Genomic DNA, 22,800 nt, shown 5'->3' with positions numbered 1-22,800 from the left:
TTTTGTATGTTATATATCATGTATTGTATTCTTACAATAAAGTAACTAAAGAAAAAATGTTATTGGAAAAATCATGAGGCAAAGAAAATAAATGTATGGTACTGTACTGTATTTATTGAAAAACTGTGCATGTAAGTAGACACACAGTTCAAACCTGTGTTGTTCAAGGGTCAACTATGTATGTAAAGATATGGCATAACACCCGACCTAATAGTGCATTCTCAATAGATGAACGTGGATAGTGATACTAACAATACTGCATTATTTTTAAATGCTTTCCCATCATAATGTTTATGATATTGCTTAAGCACATCAGTGTTTAATGAAGTGAGAAAAACAATTCCCAAGTTGTATTAAACTCTCTCACCTTTGTATTGTTCATTATTTTTCAAATACATCATTGATTGTGACATTCATAAAATTCAAACTGAAAGCAATTTACTGTTGATTTGGCCACCCGTGTTGGCTTAGGAATACACACCATTGCCTCTTGTTTTCTGCTGGCCAAGTAAAGATTCTGTAAATTCTGTACTGAAGTAGAAAGGAGGAGAAGACGGGGAGAGAGCTACTCTATCTCCCAGCTGCAGCATAATTTTGAGAAGTTTCACGTTTAGGATGCTGCGTAAATTTATTATAATGTTTCCATGTGGTTTTCAAGCTTTAAGAATTCTATGAAACATTGAAAAATTTTGTTGTAAAAAAAGAGAAAAAATTTGAATAACAAGTTGTGAACATACTTACAACCGATAGTGGACTATGACTGTGTGTATTGTCCACATTTGCCTTCTTTTCCTGTAACAAAAATAGCTGTTTATTTTTCACAGAATAATTGACACTCTGCGACATAATTGTTCTGAATTTAGCATACTCTTATGGAAGGTCATTAAAGACTACTTCATTGCCTTACAACTTAAAAGTAACTATATATGGGGTACCTGGGTGGCTCAGTCAGTTAAGCATCCATCAGACTCTTGATTTTGGCTCAGGTCATGATCCCAGGGTCATGGGATCAAGCCCCACATCAGGCTCTGTGCTGAGAGCTGCAGCCTGCTTGGGATTTTCTCTCTCCCTCTGCCTCTCTCTGCCCCTTCCCCACTTATTCTCTCTCTCTCTGTCTTTCTGAAAATAAATAAACTTAAAAAAAAAGTAACTGTGTATTTTTTATGAAGGTTCTGCAGGTTACAGAATGAAAACCATACACATCACTTAATATATATTCATAATAACTTTTCATTATGATATGAATGTAGTAGATAACAAGCACAATCTTTGAGTCTGCATTAAATCAATGGTTTTCACTGGGTGTGTTATCAGGATTATAGATAAAATCCAAAAGGAATTCAGGTGATGAAGTTCTTTGAAGTACTTAATTGAACCACAGATTCTTTGCCTGTCTTAAAAAATATCTGAACTGGCCATTTGAAACATGTGTAGCAGGCTTTTTCCAGAACAATCAGTCGACCACAATTCCATAAGCTTATTATAATTTTCCCATGATAAATGCTTATTGTTGCATGCTGCTGAGTTTTGAGATAGATTTGTTCAGCAGCAATAACTAATAGAAAGAAAGGAAAGGTTTCACAAAGGAGGTTATATTTGAATTAGATTTTGAAGGATGATTAGGATTTTATTAGTTGGATAGGGACCTTCGAGGCAGAGGTAACAACATGATTAGATGCGTTAAGAGGTGAATGTGCATATTAAGTAGTACAGTCAGTCTTCTGGGCTGACGTAAGCATAAGGAGTGCTACTGAAAGTAATTGAAATTCAGGTTGCACAAGTCTGTGGGGATCAGAGGAAGGAAAGGAATCAACTCTGACCCACAAGGTGGCTAGCCATCTGTTACAGATGAGAAAGCCGAAGTTTGGAGAGGACAGGTAACTGGAAACTACTTTAACTGATAGAGCATTCAGTACACATCAGTGAAAAGACATGGATGTTCCCTTCAGACAAAAGGACTAGATCTTTACAGTAAGGATGCTTCTTTAAAGGACCTATAGAGAAGAACAATAATCACAAATATTTAGGCGGTCATATATGCTTACGTAGCCACGGAACAATTGTATTGTATGCATTGTTAATCAGGTTATTTCAGGTTATTTCATAAACGATATAAGTGAAAAATAATGATGTAACAAGAATTTTGTTTAAGAATTTGGGCCTAGGGGCACCTAGGTGGCTCAGTGGGTTGAATGTCCAACTTCAGCTCAGGTCATGATCTCTCAGTTTGTGAGTTCAAGCCCCGCCTGAGGTTCTCTGCTGTCAGCACAGAGCCCACTTTAGATCCTCTGTCCCCATCTCTCTCTTCCCCTCCCTGGCTCATGCTCTTTCTATCTCTCTCAAAAATGAAAATAAACATTAAAAAAAGTAAATGTAAGTAAAAAGTAACACTTGAAAGTTCTATTGGAATCTCTAGAGTATATTGTTAAATGTCTTTAAGAGCAAAAGAATATCGTGTGTGTTAGTTTTCATTTACCTCAAAAGTTCATTTCTGGGACGCCTGCATGGCTTAGTCCGATAAGTATCTGACTTTGGCTCAGGTCATGATCTCATGATCACACTGTTAACCATTACAGTTCGTGGGTTGGAGCCCCACATAGGGCTCTGTGCTAACAGGTCAGAGCCTGGAGCCTGCTTCTGATTCTGTGTCTCCCTCTCTCTCTGCCCTTCCCCTGCTCACGCTCTGTCTGTCAAAAATAAATAAATGTTAAAAAAAAAGTTCATTTCCAAAAGTTGATCTACTGTATGGATCATATCCATTGAATTTTCATTTTAAAATATTATTCTGATCACGAAAGTTGGTACTTTCAATGTCCTCCTCATCTTGATGATGACATCAGAAATTATTTTGAATAACTAGCCCAGACTTGTTAATCTATTTCAAAATGACATAACTATTTGTAGAAATAATGCCTTTTAGCATTTGCTTATAAATGAAATATTATCGTTGGATTAAATTCTACTTCGTGAATTTTCCATTTTGTTAAAACCAGCTTTCATAGGTAATCATGAAATGCAATTCCAGTAATATAAAAAATAAACCACATAAAATGAAGAATTATTCATGTTGGTTATAAATTAGGCAAAATGTTCTTCTCCAGATTGACTTTGAGACATGTTCACCTATTCAGTGGAAAGGTAGGTTTTCAAGGCAATGGGAAGAAAATAAGATATTTCAGGATACAGAAACTTAACTGCAACCAATCTAATATGTCAAATCTTAAAACTTCAGGGAAAACAAGATCTTATATCAGATTGCCAGTGGAAATGAAGTTTAGCAAAACCACCCTTTTGCATCAAAAGAAAACCTTTGCTCAGGATACTTGGGATAGAGAGGACCAGGTATTCAAAAGAAAAGTAAATCAATTTTGTATTAACCATTTGAGTAAACTCCAGAAGTATAATTTGTAGAAGGATCATGGAATAGCCATTAGAAGGCATTCAGATTATATGTTAATATCACCTTTCAAGAAAAAGTCGTAGAAAGATGGCATGGTTCTGTTGTGAATTCTCTTGGATTGTATTTTCTGCTTATTCTCTCAATGCCTGGTTATTGTTTAACTGTTAAGAAGAGTGAGCTGTGACCTGAAGTGATCAATCTTTCTCATCTATTTAAGAAGTATTTTATAGTCTACTGTGTGCCAGACACTGTTCCAGATACTAGAGAACAGTGATAAATCAAACAAATGTAATGCCCTTATGAATATACATTCTAAAGAAGGAATCAAGTAAAATAATAATAATAATGATAATAATAATAAAATAATGATAATAGTAAAATAGCATTTCAGTTGTTTTTATCATCACTATTATTATTATTAGTGGTGGGGATATTAACAATAGTAATTGTAGATTTATGGAATGTCTGACTGGGACAGTGGCAAGAAATGACCTCATCTCCTATTCCACTCACTGTTGCCATTCTGATTTAGCCACACCAGTGGGTCAGCTTGTTGTTCCCTGACCATATCAAGCATGCCTTCCTGCTTTAGGGCCTTTGCACTGGCTTCTCCCTCTCCTTCAAACACTCTACCCCCAGAAATCTTCTCTCATCTGTTTCTTACACCGCCTCCTCAATGAGGATTATCTTGGTCACCCTATCTTAAATAATAACTCTTACATCTTCCTACCCCAATGCCAATACCCTTACCTTGTTCTACTTCCTTTCCCATAGCACTTACTACCTCTAATGTATTATGTAACGTATTTATTATTTTTATTTTTTATCTGTCTCCTCCTGGTAGAGTATAAGCTCTGTAAAGTCAGAGATCTTTGAATTGCTTATTGGATTATTCCAAACACCTGAAACAGAACCTGATACAGAGCAGGCAGTCAGTAAGTATTTATTCAGTGAGATGAGGTCAAGAAGAATTTGAGGAAAAAATGTGGCATGAGATGGCTTAAGTTTTAGCAGAAACATTGGCTGCTGCATAGAGAGTAGTTTAAAGGAATTCTAGGGATACGGCTGAAGGAGGGACACCCCAAGGAAACAATTGCATTATCGTTAACAGGTGAAAGCATGTGATGAGAGAGTGGTAGTGATGGAGGAGGTGAGACCTGCAAGGTATGTCCCACGTAAAAGTTATATTCCCTAATAAAATTCTAATCAAATTTGTGGGTAAATAATACTGAAGATTGATGGTTACATCAGTAGGTGGTGAATGTTATTTAAGCACCTCAAACAACAAAGTAAGTAATCAAGACTTTAACAGCTATCACTTCCACGTATACAACATTATTTTCATTCTTTAGACTGACAATTTGAAAGTAAAATATTTTTTAAAACTTAAAAATACAGACAGTGCATTTGTCTTTTCCATGAATAATCTGTGTAAGAGAGATAAAAACACGTCTTCCAAGAATAAACATAAGGCATGTCAGTTTTTCAGTATGGTTTTGCTGGGGTTTTTTGCTGTATTTGAAATAGAGTAAATTTTGTTTAAAAAAACATATGATCCTATTGTCAAAATAGCCATCAAATAATAATGTTCATCTCTTAAAAAGAATATTAGAAATATTTAGATTGATATCAGTGATTAAGCCTAGCAACACTGCCCCATTGGAAAGTACCTTCCTGAAACGGAGCCAATAACCCAGCAGCCAGCAGGAGCAGCTTCTCAAAAACAAACATGACATCTCAAAGGTCACCAGAATCCTCTTTGTATTCATAGAACAGCTTCCTTAGAATCCAACCCCAGAGCTAATTTATTCTAATATGAGAAAAAATTCTAACAGGCTCATTCACGTGGCTCATCAGTCTTTGGAATGATAAAAGTCACAAAGGAGACATACAGATGGGTTGGTTATGGGAGGTGGTCTCAGTGACCATGGCAAAAAGAGAAAGCCATTGTTTTCGAAGGAGGAAAAAAGGTGTGTGTATGTGTGTATGAATACATATATTCAAAAGCTAAAACCATTTAAGCCCTAGCACTCTTGAGCTGTGCTGCCTTGACCATTCTTCGGCTTCTCAAAGTATTGCTGTATAACCGCACAGGGCACTAATCCAGGTTGTTAACTAAGATCCAGACATTTTCAAATGATTCAGTTATGTTCAATATACCCGGTTTTGAAAGGCAATGGAAAGCCTAATGCATTGTAGAAAGATTTTGTTGAGAAGTAATTAAAGTTTAAATGGCCTCAGAATCAGGGAAGTTCAAACTTCAGCTATGTGAAACTTGATTAATTTTAATACCTCATTGCTTCAGGATGTCAGATGAATGAATTTTTCTGGTCCAAACCTTTCGAGTTAAAACTACATAACTCTAACAAATGGTAAAACTCAATAGTACAGGCAGTTATGTTTACTAATGTGCTAATTTAAAAACAGAAAAATAATTGGCTACTGCTTACTGCTTCTTACATGCAAAAAAATGCATCCTCAAGAGAGTGAACAGTGACAGACTCTGAAAATTGCAGATGAACCCACAAGTACACTTACTGTGGGAAGTATTATAGGGTCAGTGGCCTTGCTACTTTAGGCACTGCAAATATTTTGGCTTAAATTCAGACTCACACTCTGTAATTAGAAAAAACATCGTACTTTCAGGCTCCAGCCAAGCCACATATGTTTGTGTTCTGTTTTGAGGTTCTCATTGCAAATTGCACTGTGATCTTTCACATAAGGCACTATGGTAGGGATGACAGACTTCTGTTGATCCTAACAGTGGCAACAGACAAAGGACAGACTGATGGCAATACCAGCTGACTAGTTGTCTTTCTTCAAAGAGTAGCTTTGGGTTACTACATACAGGGCATTTCAGTAAAAATAAAAATATTCTCATAATAGATTTTTTTTTGACTATAAAATATGATAGACATTGATTCTTTTGTTAGGATCAGTGAGATTCCCAGGAAGACCACTAAAGGTCTTCAGAGGGCTCATGAGGCTGCTGAAATTATCTGCCAAAATGTGTGTATGTACATTTTACCAGGGAAAAGATTCCAAGCTTTCATTCCATTTTCAAAGTGTCTGTGACACCCCTTTCCAAAAAAAAAAAAAAAATGTTTTTAAGAAGATTAAAAGCCGCTGCTTTCGCTACACCTATAGGAAAATGTTGAGCATGTGTCCCATCAGGTTTTAAGGACAATAGAGCCTCCTCTAGTTATGCCACCTCTCCTTCTGTCATGGGCTTCCAGTCAAGTATTATCTAAATGGCCCAGGCCTCATATTTAGTTTAGAACAATAGATAAATCACAGGCTTTGGAAGTTGACTGCTTAGACTCAAATCCTGACTTGGCCACTAACTAGCTCAGTGAGCTCAGTTAAATTTGTTAAGTTTTCAGAGCCTCAGTTTCCTTATTTGAAAAATGGGAATAATCACAGTATCTGACTTATAGGGAGGAGGTAAGGGTTGAGAAGATCATGTAAGTGAAGTGTTAGCCCAGTTCCATACCCTAACTCTGACTGTATTATTTCATCAGTGTTACCTTTGATGAGCTTTAATGAGTACTAATAAAATCCTTAATTTTGAAAATCTGTTTTTTTAAATAATACCAATTACCAGCTAATGATCTTTTCATTGCAGTTAAAAATCATGTTTTCAACTCACCTTTGTCAATTGTTAGCAATATTCAAAACTTCAGATGCCTGTATTGTGACACTTTACATCCAAATTCATTGTTCTGCTAAAAATTTTATATATGGGCATGTTCAAATTGTGATGTCTTTTCTTTGTTTGTTTGTTTTTATCCTATAACTAAGAGAACAAATCTAGCCTGTTGGTTAATGCGCCATTAAAACATTATACCAGTTTTTAGGCCACAATATGAAATAGAAAAAGCATCTGAATAAACATAAATGAATGGATTGGGTTTATATGCCAAGAACTATAAAGCACATATAGTTGTCTGGGCGATTTCTCTTTCCATACAAGGATAAGAACTATAAGGAAATTAACAAATTTGTTTGAAATGTTGCTCTTTTCTTCCACAGCTCTTGTAGTGAGATTCCTGACCAAGCGCTTCATCTGGGAATATGATCCCACTCTTGGTAAGTCAAATTTTGTTTCCTCTTCCTTTCCACTCAAAGTTTATGACCCAAAAGAGACAATAACATTTTCTGTTGCAACCTTTTGAAGTACCTACCAGGTGCTTGGGAAGTGCCTTATCAAATCATGCAAAGAAGTCTTCAAAGAGCTAGCCGTATGTCTCATGCTCTCCGTGCTTAGAACCATGCAGGATTTTCATGCCTACATGAAGAAATCAGGTCAAACTGGGGACAAGAAGGGAGTGGGTACAACATGATGTCCATCTGTTGGAAATGTAGCATCGTTTTAATGGGAGAAGGATGCCACAGTGCACAAGCTAATCTGGTGTGGAAGAGAATGGCATGCTGAGGAGAGTATTACAATAAAAGAAGCCTTCTGAATGCTGATTTTGGGAAAACATAAAAGTAAACCATATTTCTCTTCAGTGAATCTGATCAAAGCCTATTTAAAAAAGAAAAAAGTGGTAGCAAACCTGGTATCTGTGGATCTTGAAAGTAGCCATAATATTGATGTATGAACCATTCATGGTGTTTTTTAAATTGTCCAAAACATATCAGATACCTATTCAGTTACCATCTTCAAAATAATGCTGACAATCCATGGGTTCTAATTTAAGCTTCAGATTTTATTCCGCGTGAATCCTTTGAGTTTTGTTTCTGATGCTTCAAGGAGCCCAGCTGGTATTGTAAAAGTTGTTACTTTGATCCAGAGACAGGAGAGACGTACATCCATTGTTTGATTACCAGGCATAGTGTCCAGGTTGAGCTGGCCTCACTCAGAATAGTGAAACGGGCAAAGAATACTCCTCTTTTGAAAGTTTCATTTTGTTTTGTTTTGGTTATCACTCCAAGCTGACATATGTTCAATTTAATTTTTTAATGTTCATTTATTTATGAGAGACAGAGAAAGAGCACAAGTGGGGGAGGGGCAGAGAGAGGGAAACAGAATCCGAAGCAGGCTCCAGGCTCTGAGTTGTCAGCACAGAGCCCGATGCGGGGCTCGAACCCACGAACCATTAAGATCATGACCTGAGCGGAAGTCGGCCGCGTAGCCAACTGAGCCACCCAGGCGCCCCTACATACATATGTTCAAGTTAAAAGGCAGCCTTCTTGGGGCACTTGGGTGGTTCAGTTGGTAGGGCATCCAGCTCTTGATCTCAGGGTTGTGGGTTTGAGCCCCACATTGGGCTTCCCTTTGTGCCTCCTTTCATTGATTTTGCTCATTCATTCAACAAATAAGTATTAAATGCCTCCTATGTCATATATATTATATACGACATATATATATATATATATATATATATATATATATATATAATGCCATATATATTATTCTAGGTGGTGAAGATAAACCAATAGGCAGAAAGAGAAAGCCTGTGGCTTTTTCTAAGCCTGTGGCTTTTTCTGAGCTAACAGTCTAGTAAAGACAGAAGAGTCAATAAACAAATAAACAATGAATAGTGATAAGTACTATGAAGGAAGACTGGACTGAGAAGGAATACAGAGTGATCTTATAGTTTACTTATTTTTTAACTTTTTAATCTATCTGGAACTTATTTTAGTGAGAAGTACACACTGAAGATCAAACAATCTTTCCAAATAGTTGACAAACTTTCCTACTATTGTTTAGTAAATGGTCCCCACCTTTCCCCACTACTTTCAAAGCTGTTTTTGTTTTTGTTTTTAATACACTGGATTATTTACACTAGGCTGCAGTTCTAGATTTGCTTCTCATGTCTATCCCCAGTACCGCACTCTTGATAACTGTATGCTTTTTAGCACATTGTGACACACAGGAGGGAAAATCTTCTCTCTTTAACTTTCTACAAAATTATCTTGGCCAGTATTTCTAGTTTATTCTTCCAGGCCAATTTTTTTTTTAATTTTTTTTTCAACGTTTATTTATTTTTGGGACAGAGAGAGACAGAGCATGAACGGGGGAGGGGCAGAGAGAGAGGGAGACACAGAATCGGAAACAGGCTCCAGGCTCTGAGCCATCAGCCCAGAGCCTGACACGGGGCTCGAACTCACGGACCGCGAGATCGTGACCTGGCTGAAGTCGGACGCTTAACCGACTGCGCCACCCAGGCGCCCCCAGGCCAATTTTAAAAACTCTGTCATAACATGACATGATTTTGATTAGAATTGCATTAAAACTATAAATTACTTTGAGAAGAGTCACATCCTTATGGGATTCAGGGTTTTGTTTTAAATCTAATAGTATGCCTCTACATTTATTAATCTTTACTTCTCTGTTTTTGCTATTAAATAGTTTTTAAACATCAATAATTTTAAAAATGTTTTGAATATAGCCACAATCTAATCTTAAGAGGATGTATTTGGATCAAGAACACACTTGGTTTTAAAATATCAAACAATTGTGTATTGTTTGTCCCACATAAGTAAATGCTTACTCTTACATTTTTATTACTTACATAATTTCTATAAAGATTGTAGTTCAGAGACTCTTAATGGCTATGGGCGTTCAGTAGAAAAATACTAATCTTATTTACCAATCCCAGTGTATCTCAACAAAAGATGAAACTTATGAAAAATGATCTCATAAATTTTTTTACCTCTCTGAATATGTTCCAGTAACTAATGTTACTATTTTACATTAGTCTTAGGTGAACCATTTTCCCTTTTCTTTTATTCATTCTGAAAAACAACTGCTGTTAATAGAAATCTGCCTGTATCAGTTATTTATAATGCAGACCTCCTTCACTAAGAACAATGAAACTTTATTGAGTGACCTTGTACTGTACTGTTCAGAAAGGATTTCAGCTGCTAAGCAACAAAGCGTTGATCAGACTTCGGGAGTACCAGGCATATGACTCACTCCCAGGTGAGAGTTTTACGAACTCACCCTGGAAACTGATGTGTGTGTGTGTGTGTGTGTGTGCATGTGTGTGTATTTGTGTGCTAGAAGTCCCCAGTGTTCTAGCTAACAGGAGCCCCCCATCTATTTGATTCAAGATGAATCAAGCACGTCCTGGACTTCACTACATTTTGTCATAGAGTTTCAAAACCACCACCAAAAAGGGAAAGCTACCATTAAAAAGCAAAGTGGCATATCTGTAAAAACCAGTCTTGAATTCTGAATTCAGAGCCTTCCTCAAAACCATGGGGTATAACACTGTATGTTAATTATATTTCAATAAGAGAAAGAAAGGGAAAAAAATGTTTAATAGTGCAATTTTTTCCACCTGTAACAGAATTATTGCCCCATGAGAAGCTGAAGACTATGAACACCATTCCACATATTAACCCAGTTGGAATAATATCTACTGCTCTGAAGTAAATCTATGAAGAATAGATTTGCTAGTACACTAGCAAATGAGTCCCAGACTTTTAGATTTCAGTAGGTTTTGCTTTTTGTTTTTTTAATTGTTTTTAATATTTATTTTTGAAGGAGAAAGAGACAGAGTGTGAGTGGAAGAGGGGCAGAGAAAGAGAGAAAGAGAGAGAGACAGAATCCGAAGCAGACTCCAAGCTCTGAGCTGGCAGCACAGAACCCGACACGGGCTTGAACCCATGAACTGCCAGATCATGACCTGCGCCGAAGGCGGATGCTTAACCGATTGAGCCACCCAGGCACCCCACTTTTTGTTTTTTTAAGGAGAAGGATTTTCATAGGAACTCCAATTAGGGATGTAAGCAAGGCTCAGAGGGTGAGAGAGAACTAAACCCAGATTCTATTTGCACTTGCATTTCATAGAAGCAGCGAATACCTTTAACATCCAATTTTTTTTGGAGGATATAACCTAAGAAATTTAGTTTTCCTTAATTTTTTTTTATTTCACTGTGGGATCAGTGAACTCTTTGTCAGAGACCAGAGCTGGCCTAGGAATAGCATTTGAAAACCAGCACTGCAGCCTGTGAGATTTGGGACTTGCATCATCTGACCAGGAAAAACCCTGATGGTGGTGAGTGTAATATTCTAGTTGTAGAACAACACGGTCCATGTTCTGATTAGATCCCCAGCAAGAACTGAATCCCTACTTCTGAGAGTCGTATTACCCTCTGAGAGTGTTGATCGTGCCAGAGAATACGGTAAAGGCTGAAATGGTGTGTATAGGTGTGTGTGTGTGTGTGTGTGTGTGTTTGGAGAGGAAGAGAAACTATTCATCAGCACTTACTGCTACTACTACTGTATTGGAGGCACCCTACTCCATTTGAATGGATTACAGGGCTCTCTGTGTCATTAGTAAAGGCTCAGATGGGAATGAGGGTAGGAATTGGCAGACAGATCCATTGGCACTTTGATTTTGTGATTGGTTCTTCCTTCCTGCACTGCCCTACCCTCTGTTTGGAAAGGCTTATCCAAGAGAGAGGCACACCCGGAACAAATTTACTCAACTGGATACTAAGGCAGAGGTGCTTAGCCGACTCATGGAACTATTTAATATCGGCTCAGCAAGGAACGTAAAGATCATCGTTTGACAAATAAGGAAACAAGGCCAGTGAAGTAAATTTATCCAAGATTATGTGGCTAGTTTGTGGTTAGACCAGTAATAGAACTCAAGTCAAATAATGGAACTCAAGTCAGTACAATTTCCATTGTAGCATAAATCAAAACATTACTAACTGCTGTTGTTACTGTGCTGGCTACATGTCCATCTTAATACGTTGAAATTTGCAAAAAGCTAAATTGGTAAAAGGATTAACCATATACGACGTCCCTCTGAGCATCAATTTCTCTTAGAATATACAAAATATACTTCGATTTATAAAAATGTTGCTGAATGCAGTTCATATACAATGAAACTCAGATATAATTTTTAATATGCCTAATTTCATCTTGAAACTAATAATTGGTGTTATAGTATATGATATTTTGGTTCATTTAGATATATGCCTTAAATAATCACCCCCCTTGGGGCGCCTGGTTGGCTCAGTCGGTTAAGCGTCCGACTTCGGCTCAGGTCACGATCTCGCGGTATGTGAGTTCGAGCCCTGCGTCGGGCTCTGTGTTGACTACTCAGAGCCTGGAGCCTGTTTCGGATTCTGTGTCTCCCTCTCTCTCTGACCCTCCCCCGTTCATGCTCTGTCTCTCTCTGTCTCAAAAATAAATAAACGTTAAAAAAAAATTTAAAAAAAATAATCACCCCCCGCTTCCCTTTAAAAGGGAAAAAAAGACTTGGGGTGCCTGGGTGGCTCAGTTGGTTGAGCTTCTGACTCTTGATTTAGGTTCAGGTCATGCTCCCAGAGTCATAGGATCAAGCCCCAAGTCAGACTCCACACAAGGTGTGGAGCCTGCTTAAGATTCTCTCTGTCCCTTTCCCTCTGCCCCCCTGCTCTCTGCGTGCACACATGCACACACGCTCTCTCTCTCTCAAAGAAAAAAGAAAAAGGAAGAAAAGAAAAAAAAGACTCAAAATTACATTTTAAGTTAATATGAACAAAATGAAAAGTGTGTCCAACCTCCACACAGATTCACATTGTCTCTTACGTTTTAAAATGCATAGTGGAGTTTAATTCCAAAAAGTGCTCAGTACATTTTTTAGAATTATATCTTCATTGCAGTTAGCACACAGATGTACATTTTGCCTGTGTGGGCTATACTTCCGCTGTTTACGTGAAGATATGTGTTTCTAATGAGAGAAGAGGCTTAAAGAGAGAAGGCTCAAAATGGCATAAAACCAGTATTCAGCTTAGATGAAATCACTGTCACTCCCCGCTGCTGTGTCTGTGACAGACATTCCCTCATTTCCTGCATTTCATCACTTTCGTTTTAGCTAACAAACAGCCAAAGAATCGCACAGCTCCATACAATTTTCATTATATTTTATTTCCCCCCTACTGTGGCCTTCTGTGGTTGAAACACATATCCTATTTATCATGGAAGCAACAGAGAAAAATGTCGCTGTCTGTCAGGCAACTTATGGTGTAAGGAGATGGAAGAGGGCCCAGAACTCTGTTTTCCAGGCCCCAGGGTGGATGCCAGCCCTTTTAAAAAGGAAGGTAGCACAAAGGCCACCACTGAACAGTAGCAGGAGAGACAGAAAGGACATAGATCCTAGCATGCATGCTGCAGTCTGGGCCTCTCTTCCTCAAGCTGGAGCACTGAAGATGCAAAAGGAAATCATTGAGAGAAGATTCATACATGAGTAGTTGCTGTAAATGGTGTTTTTTTAAATTTTTTACTATTTATTTATTTGAGAGAGAGAGAGGGAGAGAGAAAGCAGGGGAGAGGGGCAGGGAGAGAGGGAGATACAGAATTCAAAGCAAGCTCCAGACTGAGCTGTCACCACAGAGCCCACCGGAGGCTTGAACTCGCAAACCTCGAGATTGTGACCTGAGCCAAAGACTGCCGCTTAACCCACTGAGCCACCCACATGCTCCTGTAAATGGTATTTTAGAGCAGTAAATTATACAAAAGAATAACCTCCCATTTAACATAAAGAGTAGGGGGATGAAATGTTCTAGAATTGAGAACCATTGTCCATACCACGTATGGATTACCTATTCTAAGAGAATAATAATGCTGCAAAATATGCTTATTAAAATATATTAAGTATAACCTCACTATTTTTTTGAGAGAGAGGGAGAGAGCGCACGCACTTGAGCAGGGGAGGGGCAGAGAGAGAGAATCTTAAACAGGCTCCACACTCAACACGCAGGGCTCGATCTCACAACCATGAGATTATGACCTGAGCTGAAATCAAGACTCTGATGCTCAACAGACACCCAGGCACCCCAAACATAACCTCACTTTAAAATTTTACTATTCAGGGGCGCCTGGGTGGCTCAGTCTGTTAAGCATCCGACTTCGGCTCAGCTCATGATCTCACGGTTCATGAGTTTGAGCCCCGCAAAAGGCTCTGTGCTGACAGCTCAGAGCCTGGAACCTGCTTCAGATTCTGTGTCTCCCTCTGTCTCTGCCCTTCCCCTGCTCACACTCTGTCTCTCTTTCAAAAATAAATAAATATTTTTAAAAATTTGCATTTTACTGTTCAGAAAAGACTTCAGTTATGTGCCATGCCTATGGCAATGATCATGACACAGGCTGATGGCAGGTAGAAGGCTAGGTTATGCCACTTAGTTAAGCCTCCTTTCTGCAGTTTGTATTTTTAGGTAGGACGATATATTTGTAGCAAAGTAGCAAAAAACTGTGTGGTCCCAAAAGAACTGTAAAATAGTTGATGAGATAAAGAAATGAAAGTCAGAAAAATGAGATAAGAACAAATAAATAAAAGGACTGGCTCACTGGTTACCCTGTTGAGAGAGAAACCTGCAGGTTTATTTGGTTGGTTGGTCGATTGGTTGGTGAATTGGATAGTTGAGGTGTAAAGAATTAAATTAATCATACTGCTGTATCCATGTGCTTGTGAAGCCTTTATATTATTTATATTATGTTTACATAATTATATCGTATATTTTAGGTATTATTATATTTCTATTATTATCTATTTTATTTATATTATTTCACTTTCTTTTTCTGGCATTCCCATTTGACACCATTGCCCTCCTCTTTCCCATAGGTGTATAATCTAATATGTTTGACACTTTACATAGTGGTAGAAGCCGAATTCCAAAGGCAGTCTTCCTGAGTTTCAAGGCCAATGCTACCACTTACTTACCACTTATCCCTGTGTGACCTTTGACAAGTTATTAAATGTTGTTGTGCCTCAGTATCCTTGTGTATAATGGAGGTAACAGTAATACCTACCACAGAGATATTTGTGAAGATTAAATGAATTAATATGAGTAAAGCATTAGAACAATTCATGTTCAAATGGCAAGCAGTATGTACTAAGTATTACATATTTTTTGAAAAAGGTATTTTTGTGTGTATCCATATACTTTAAATTCATATAAACTTCATTGTGCTATAGATCTTCCTATAATGGTAATCATGTGGTTCTTTATTCTAGTGCTTTTTTTTTCCCTTTAGTGCTTCAGTGTATTACATTGCATGGATAGAAACAATACCCAAATTTTGGGGCACCTGGGTGGCTCAGTCGGTTAAGCATCCGACTTTGGCTCAGGTCATGATCTCACAGTCTGTGAGTTCGAGCCCCGCATCAGGCTCTGTGCTGACATCTCAGAACCTGGATCCTACTTCAGATTCTGTGTCTCCCTCTCTCTCTGCCCCTCCTCTGCTCACGCTCTGTCTCTTTCTCTCTCTCAAAAATAAATAAACATTAAAAAATTTTTTAAAAACCTCTCCAAATTATGGAAAGAGCCCAAATTTCCATCAACTGATGAATGGATAAAGAAGAGGTTGTATGTATATACAATGAAATACTACTCAGACATAAAAAAGAATGGCATCTTACCATTTGCCACAATGTGGATGGAGCTAGAGAGTATCACGCTAAGCAAAAAAAGTCAACCAGGGAAAGACAGATACCATATGATCTCACTCATATGTGGAATTTTAGCAACAAAACAAATAATGATGGGGGCGGGAGGGGTAGAGAGGCAAACCAAGAAATAGACTCTTAACTATAGAGAACAAACTGATGGTTAGCGGGGGGGGGGGGGGGGGGGGGGGGGGGAGGGCAGTGGGTGGAGGGATGGGTGAAATAGGTGACGAGGATTAAGAAGTCCACTTATGATGAGCACCAGGTGTATAACTAACTGGTTAAATAAAAACTGAAAAAAATTGCACTGATAGATTTTAAACACCCTGCATTTTTGAAATTAACTGATCAGTGATATACTTTTCTTATTACACTGTTAGATTCCATTGGATAATATTTTATTTAGAATTCATGACTCTAGGGTGTCTGGGTGGCTCATCAAACTCTTGATCCCGGCTTGGGTCATGATCTCATGGTTTGTGGGATTGAGCCCTGCATCAGGCTCTGTGCTGACAGCATGGAGCCTGCTTGGGATTCTCTCTCTCTCTCTCTCTCTCTCTCTCTCTCTCTCTCTGTGCCCCTACCCTGCTCTTGCTCTCTGTCTTTATCTCTGTCTCTGTCTTTCTCTCAAAAAATCAACTTAAAAAAAAAACTTAAAAAAATTTATGAATCAATGTTCAAGAATGAAGTGAACCTATGATTTTATTTTATTTTTTCTCTTATTACTCTTGTAATACTTAATAGAGTCAGCATATGCCCCATAAAAGGAATTGGATAGATATCCTTTTCTATTTTCTAGAACAACTTGTTTAATGTTTCTAGAAATCTCCTTTAAAACCAATTGGATGCAGTTGCTTTTCATGATTAGAAGAGATCTACAATTAATGTCTAAATTATTTACTGGTTATTGATCAACTTAAGTGCTGTAGTTCTCAGTGCACCCATCAGTGCATCTTTTAATCCAAGAATTTATCAGGGTTTGAAATGTGTTGGTATACAGTTCATAATATTATTGTATTTTCATTTCATCAGAATATGTAGTTATTTCTTCCTTTATGCCAAATTTTGTTTGATTACTCCTTCTTTTTCAATTTACTAGTCAGTATTGCCACATTTTTTTTTATCTCTACTCCCCGCCTCTTTTTTTAATCCTTTCAAGCCTCATGCTTTGGTTTGTTAACCTTGTCTAATTTTTTCTTCTGCACTTTTTTCTCTTTTCTTTCTTTCCTCCTATTTTCTTGGATTTATTCTATGTTCCTCTTCTGATATGTTGAGTTGACTACTTAACTCACTTTTTTCCTATTCTTATTTATTGATGTCATCTTCGGGAGTAAGACAACTACATTAGTTCATTCAAATATGCCTCTTGTCTCTCCCCAGCCCTCACATCCTGATATATTGGTATCATCTAGAATAGTAGTTCTCAATTACTTTCAATGTGGTTTTATTCCTTTGTTTTACTCCATTGGGACCTTGAATTCAGTTTTACTGGTGAGAAGTCTAATATCAATCTGAGTCAAGTCCTTTTGTAAGTGATTTGCCTTTTTTCTCTAGATCCTTTAAAAATTTTCTGTATCATTGATATCCCTAAATTTTTCTATAATTGTTTTATATATGGGGCTTTTCCTCTTGTGTGCCCTTTTTGTCCATTTGAACTGAATTGTTCAATGTCTTTTATCTTAGAAATTCTCAGATATTACAGCCTCATATATGTTTACCCCCATCCCCCACCCCCCATATGTTTTATTCTCTTTGAGGCTCATTTTATAAGAGATAATAACATGTCTAGATCTATTATCCATCACTCTTATATTTTAGCTTTACATTTTTCTTCTTCTTATCATTTACTGATATCTTCTGGAAGAGTTCCCCAACCTGGCCTTCAGCTCGGTCAAACATTTGTTGACTTCATTATTTCAACTGTTCTAGTTTTCATACAGAGCAGCACCGGGTGGTATTTATTTTAATCTCTGGTTTAAATTTCATGTGGTGAAAGGCACACTCAGACCACCCAAAGTTCTCACTTCTCCTAACTTCTCCTCACCCCAGTAGAGCTTGGGGACCGACCACTCTGATATTAACCTACCAGCCTTCAGCTGGTACTGAGCTGTTATTTTTCTACCTTGAAGAGGTAATAAGAGCAAGAGAACTCTGCTTTCTTGTGTCTCCATCCCTGTGGCCCAGCCTTCCTCTGCTTTCCTCACAACCCCCAAATGTGGGGTCCAATCTCCTACTGCCACAAGGGTTTTTCATAGCTTTAAATGGTAATTTTTTACATGGATGGCTATCCACATCCTCTAATGTCTATCGCATTGTCAGGGTTGAGGTCTTGAAAGAAATGAACAGCTCCTGCTTTTATGTCATCTTGTCAGGAACAGTAATTAAAAGTGATTTCCAGAAACTGGATTTTAGGAGTATCAAGACAGAATGTGTTTTGTGGGAATCACCTTCTCAGTCTAGGATGTGGAAGCCTTATTTTAGGAGGAAGAGATCATCAGAAAGCTGAGCTGATAGGAGAATAGAGTGAGTGAAGAGACAAAGAGATTCTCCCATGCTATACCCTGAAAGTCTGTGGCTCCCTGATGAGACCCTATACTTCCAGGATCTTAAAGAGTACAGAAGTGGCACATTCTTAGACATCCATCCTCTCCTTCCAGGATGCACATTTCCTTATGCCAAATAAACAGACATACTTCTGTGACTAAAGGTCGAATTAAATCATGCACTTATTTACTTTTTTATCTTCTTTTTTTTTTCTGCTCATTCCCTCAGAATCAACCTACCGACACCAAGCAAACATTGATGATGAAGTTGTTACCATGGAGATACTAGATACTGCTGGTCAGGTGAATAAAGGGTTCAGCTAAAATGTTTTCTGTATTAAATAAAAATGATACATGTATGTGCATTCTATAAACAAAATTAAGATATTTTCCTACAATTAACTAATTATGCCTAAAGACTTTTTTCTTTAATTATCTAGTTATTTGTATATTAACATATTTGCAACAGCTTGTGTATGCATCCTTATATAAATTGCCCAGTACTTCAGGGGTTGGGGGAGGTTGAAAATAACATTCACATGACGTCATCCAGAATAGAATTACCAACATATATTTTTGGGGGATGGCAAGATATTAATAGATTCATGGTTCAGTGTTTGAAATGCTCTGATAGAGTGAAGCAGATATTTTTACTGGAGTAGTTCTCAGAGCCTTTAGTATGCCTTAGCATATGATGAATCCTTAAGAGTTTCTGTAGCTGTTCTGTTCCAAACTTATATAACCTCCGAATATTTTTTCAGAATACTTTATTTGGGAATCTCTCCTGTAATATTCTTTCCAGACCTCACCATATCCTATTGAAAATTTGAGCCACATAATTGAACAATAATAATCCATTAAAAAGGAAGCTAATATAAATTTGCTCTGATGTCCATATGTTCTGAGATTACAAATGCGTTCATAGGATAGGTTTCATTCCCAAGAATAAGAATGACCACTAAGAATGAAAATCAGGAAGCTGACGCATTCCATGGTGCTTCATCAGTGACCTATGACCCAAAGAAGACTTGAATTAAACTGTTTAATCCAAGAAACGTTCTTGTAACTAGCTATACACTTTTCTTTCTCACCATCACCTCCTTTTTATCTTTTTCCTTCCACCCAGCCCTGATTCTAGAAAGAGGCGACAGGGAATTACATGTCTGCAAAGGTTATTTGAGCTCATGAGGGCAATGCATTTTCAAATCATACGTGCTACTTTCCTAAGAAGGAGTGATCATCCCCTTAGAAAACCACTTGAAATGAATTTCTATCATTATTGGGACTTTATAATATTTCTGTGGTGTTAAGATAGAAAAAAAAAAGCCCAAAGCCCCTAGCTTTGAGTTTGACTTTCTATCCATTTGTTCACTGTTTTTCTGTCCCTGGTGCCTAATTGTCTATAAGCCGAAGACAAAGAGATTAAAGCAAAAAACAAAATCAAAACCATTCACTAAGCTGTGCCTCTAAATCTGATCTCTATAGGGTGGGGTAATGTCTACTTGTCTGTTACCTATTTGCCAATTCTTTGTGATGAAAAGCCTTAGAGGCAGTGTGTTCAACTAAGATAATTTCTTTATAGTTCTTGTAATTATGGATTTAATGATATGGCAAGAAGAAAATTAGAAGCAGAAAGTTAAAGGTCTATGCAGTTAAGAACGTTTTTAGTTCCCCAACATATCTTGCTATGAGTAAGTAATGCTTCTATTCCAAAGTGATTGGAGTAGAAGGTAAGCTTGTACAGGCAGACTATCAAGAAATTTTAATGACATGGAGTAGTAATTAAGGAATCACCATTGGCATTAGCCACATCTATACATGGTGATTACTTCTAATTCTCCCAACTGCCATTGTTTTCTTGTCAACAGGAAGACACCATTCAGAGGGAAGGACACATGCGTTGGGGAGAAGGCTTTGTGCTGGTTTATGACATTACTGACCGAGGAAGTTTTGAGGAAGTGCTGCCACTTAAGAACATCCTGGATGAGGTCAAGAAGCCCAAGAATGTGACACTCATCTTGGTTGGAAACAAAGCTGACTTGGACCACTCCAGACAGGTTAGTACAGAAGAAGGGGAGAAGCTGGCCACCGAACTGGCATGTGCTTTTTATGAGTGTTCTGCCTGCACTGGAGAAGGGAACATCACCGAGATATTCTATGAGCTGTGTCGAGAGGTGCGTCGCAGGAGGATGGTCCAGGGCAAGACGAGGCGACGCAGCTCCACCACGCATGTCAAGCAAGCCATTAACAAGATGCTCACCAAAATCAGTAGTTAAGGCAGCACTGTTCTTGCAAAGCCCCTACGGAGGTGAGTGAGGTTATTGGAAACACTTTCTTGCCCTCTTCCCCCCACCCCTTTTCCCAAAAAATAAAAGAAAATACTGCATTCCTTGTGCTGACTCTGGGAAATGCCTGGGCTTCCCATTGTTCCCGGGCTTCCTGGATGTTGAGAAGTCATAGGGTGTTTTATGCAATTTTAGTGCTGACAATGTCTCCCTTTCCTGCTTGAATAAGATACACTCTATTGCAGTTTGAACCTGTAATCACCAGAGATTCTGAAATGGCTGGGCTCATATTACACTATTTTTAGGCATCTTCACCTTGCTTCAATAGGTTGGAAGCTTTCAAAGGCATTTTTAAATTCCATTCTTTGTCAAAGACTGCAAATGATCATCTTAAACGTCTAAGGTAATGGAAGATCCAGTAAAAACCCAGGAAGAGTAGCTGAGGCAGTGGAGCAGGGAATAGAGCCCTGGTTCCTTTTTGAAAAGAGGATTTTCTGAATGATCTCCAATTGTCTAGTTTTTCTTTAACCTTTATTTTGTCCTTAAACCCAAACGTGTTCTCACAGTTTTCCACCGTAGTAGAGTTCCATTTCAGTTTGAGCGGGCTCTCTCAATGGGCCATTGATCATCGTACTCTGATTCTTCTTGTGTGGCTTCAGTAAGATTTCAGCATAAGAGAGGCAGAATTGATCTTCAGAGCCTGCTGGGCCATTTCTCACAAAGCCCAGGGCAATGTAAAGACTTTAGGAGTCTTTTCACCAAACCCTGACTTTATTGAATGCTACTAAAGGATTTAGATTAGAGATGCCCCATTCATTTGTCTCTGCTTGTCATCTTAGCAGAAAGACAACAGTCCAAAAAACAGGAAAAGTAAGAATAAAGCTGAACCAACCTTCCATTGGGGGAGCCAACGCTCTAATGCCAGTAAGAAAAATTAGCCTCTGATTCATTAAATTGGGTACATGACTTCTTCTAATTTTTAGGATAAGTTGATTCACTTAGAATTCAGAAAAGAATGAGTGATTGAAATTCACTATATCTGAATAAATGTGTATAAAACGGATTCTTATATTGTGAAGTAAGGTCTATAACTGATAAAACTTTATGACTCTTTTTTCCCTATTATGCCCCCATATATCAAAATTTGGGCACTTTATTTTAGAAGAAAATATATATCTTTTACATATGTGTGTATTTATAAATGCATAAGTATATGTATAAAAATTTGTAAGAGTTGAAGGCTTTAATTCACCAATGCATTTGGACAATTTGGTGTAACTATTTTATGTGATATAATAAAAAGCATAATTTTCACATTCTGTCACATCCAAGCAGTCTTTCTTGTGATAACATGAAAAGTTTGTAATTTTAGGAAAGGCTTGAAAAGACCATCAAATTGCAGGGTCGATGCAGCAGTGAATGTAATACACAAAACAAGCTCCTGTTCATAATAATAGCTATTGTTTTAGAATGCTTAGGTGTTATTTTACACACTTTATGTATTATCAAATCCTCAAATACCTTATGCAAGAGATATTACGATGATCACAATTGCACGGATGAAGATATTGAGCCCTGAGAAAAAATGACGGCACAGCTATTTAGTGGGTAGAGTCAGGATTTGAACCCAGAGAGGCAGTGACACTGTAGAGCCCATACTATTATCCACTATGGAATATTAGTAAAATGACATATAGCTCTTATTCTGATGCTGTGGGAATTAAGACACAGGAAGGAGAAAATGTAGGGAAGACTTGCTTCATTTATGATTTCATTCATTCATTAGGAAATATTTATATAGAAGCTGGGCATATAACTTGACACAATTTAGTCCATTTGATAGTGTCTTAGCTGAACACTGAAGAATACGTACAAGCAATCCAGGAAAGAGATGGTGAAAATATTCTAGCCAGAAGGAATAGAATGGAACCAAAAATACGAAGATATGAAAGGTGATAATGAGTGTAGTCATTAAAAACAGTTGAGAGATCCACATATATCATTCTTCAGGAACAAAAGGGAAGGGAGAGCAGAGGGAAGGAATTAAAAGAAAGAAAAAAATAAGGCATTTGGAAGTAAGAAAAAATGTCAAAAATTCATAAAACTGCAAGATTAGGTAACTACACGTGAAAGGACCAAGTAGGTAGACTAGCTGTAATTCGTTTGTGGTAATGTCC

General features: G+C 37.7%; 1 protein-coding gene across 1 annotated transcript in view; it reads left to right on the top strand.

Annotated features, from left to right (window-relative positions):
• RERG (RAS like estrogen regulated growth inhibitor) overlaps positions 1-21,937 on the top strand; it is a 112,421-nt gene extending 90,484 nt beyond the window's left edge. The window contains exons 3-5 of the mRNA XM_043564847.1: positions 7,433-7,489; positions 18,568-18,641; positions 20,207-21,937. Coding sequence (XP_043420782.1) covers positions 7,433-7,489; positions 18,568-18,641; positions 20,207-20,614 — 539 coding nt within the window. The 3' untranslated portion in view covers positions 20,615-21,937. The remainder of the gene's footprint in view (positions 1-7,432; positions 7,490-18,567; positions 18,642-20,206) is intronic.
• The last annotated feature ends 863 nt before the right edge of the window (positions 21,938-22,800 follow it).

This window comes from Prionailurus bengalensis, chromosome B4, assembly GCF_016509475.1.
Source record: "Prionailurus bengalensis isolate Pbe53 chromosome B4, Fcat_Pben_1.1_paternal_pri, whole genome shotgun sequence".
Lineage (NCBI taxonomy): Eukaryota > Metazoa > Chordata > Mammalia > Carnivora > Felidae > Prionailurus > Prionailurus bengalensis.
The sequence above is the reverse complement of the archived record's forward strand: the minus strand, read 5'-3'. Positions and strand labels throughout refer to the sequence as shown.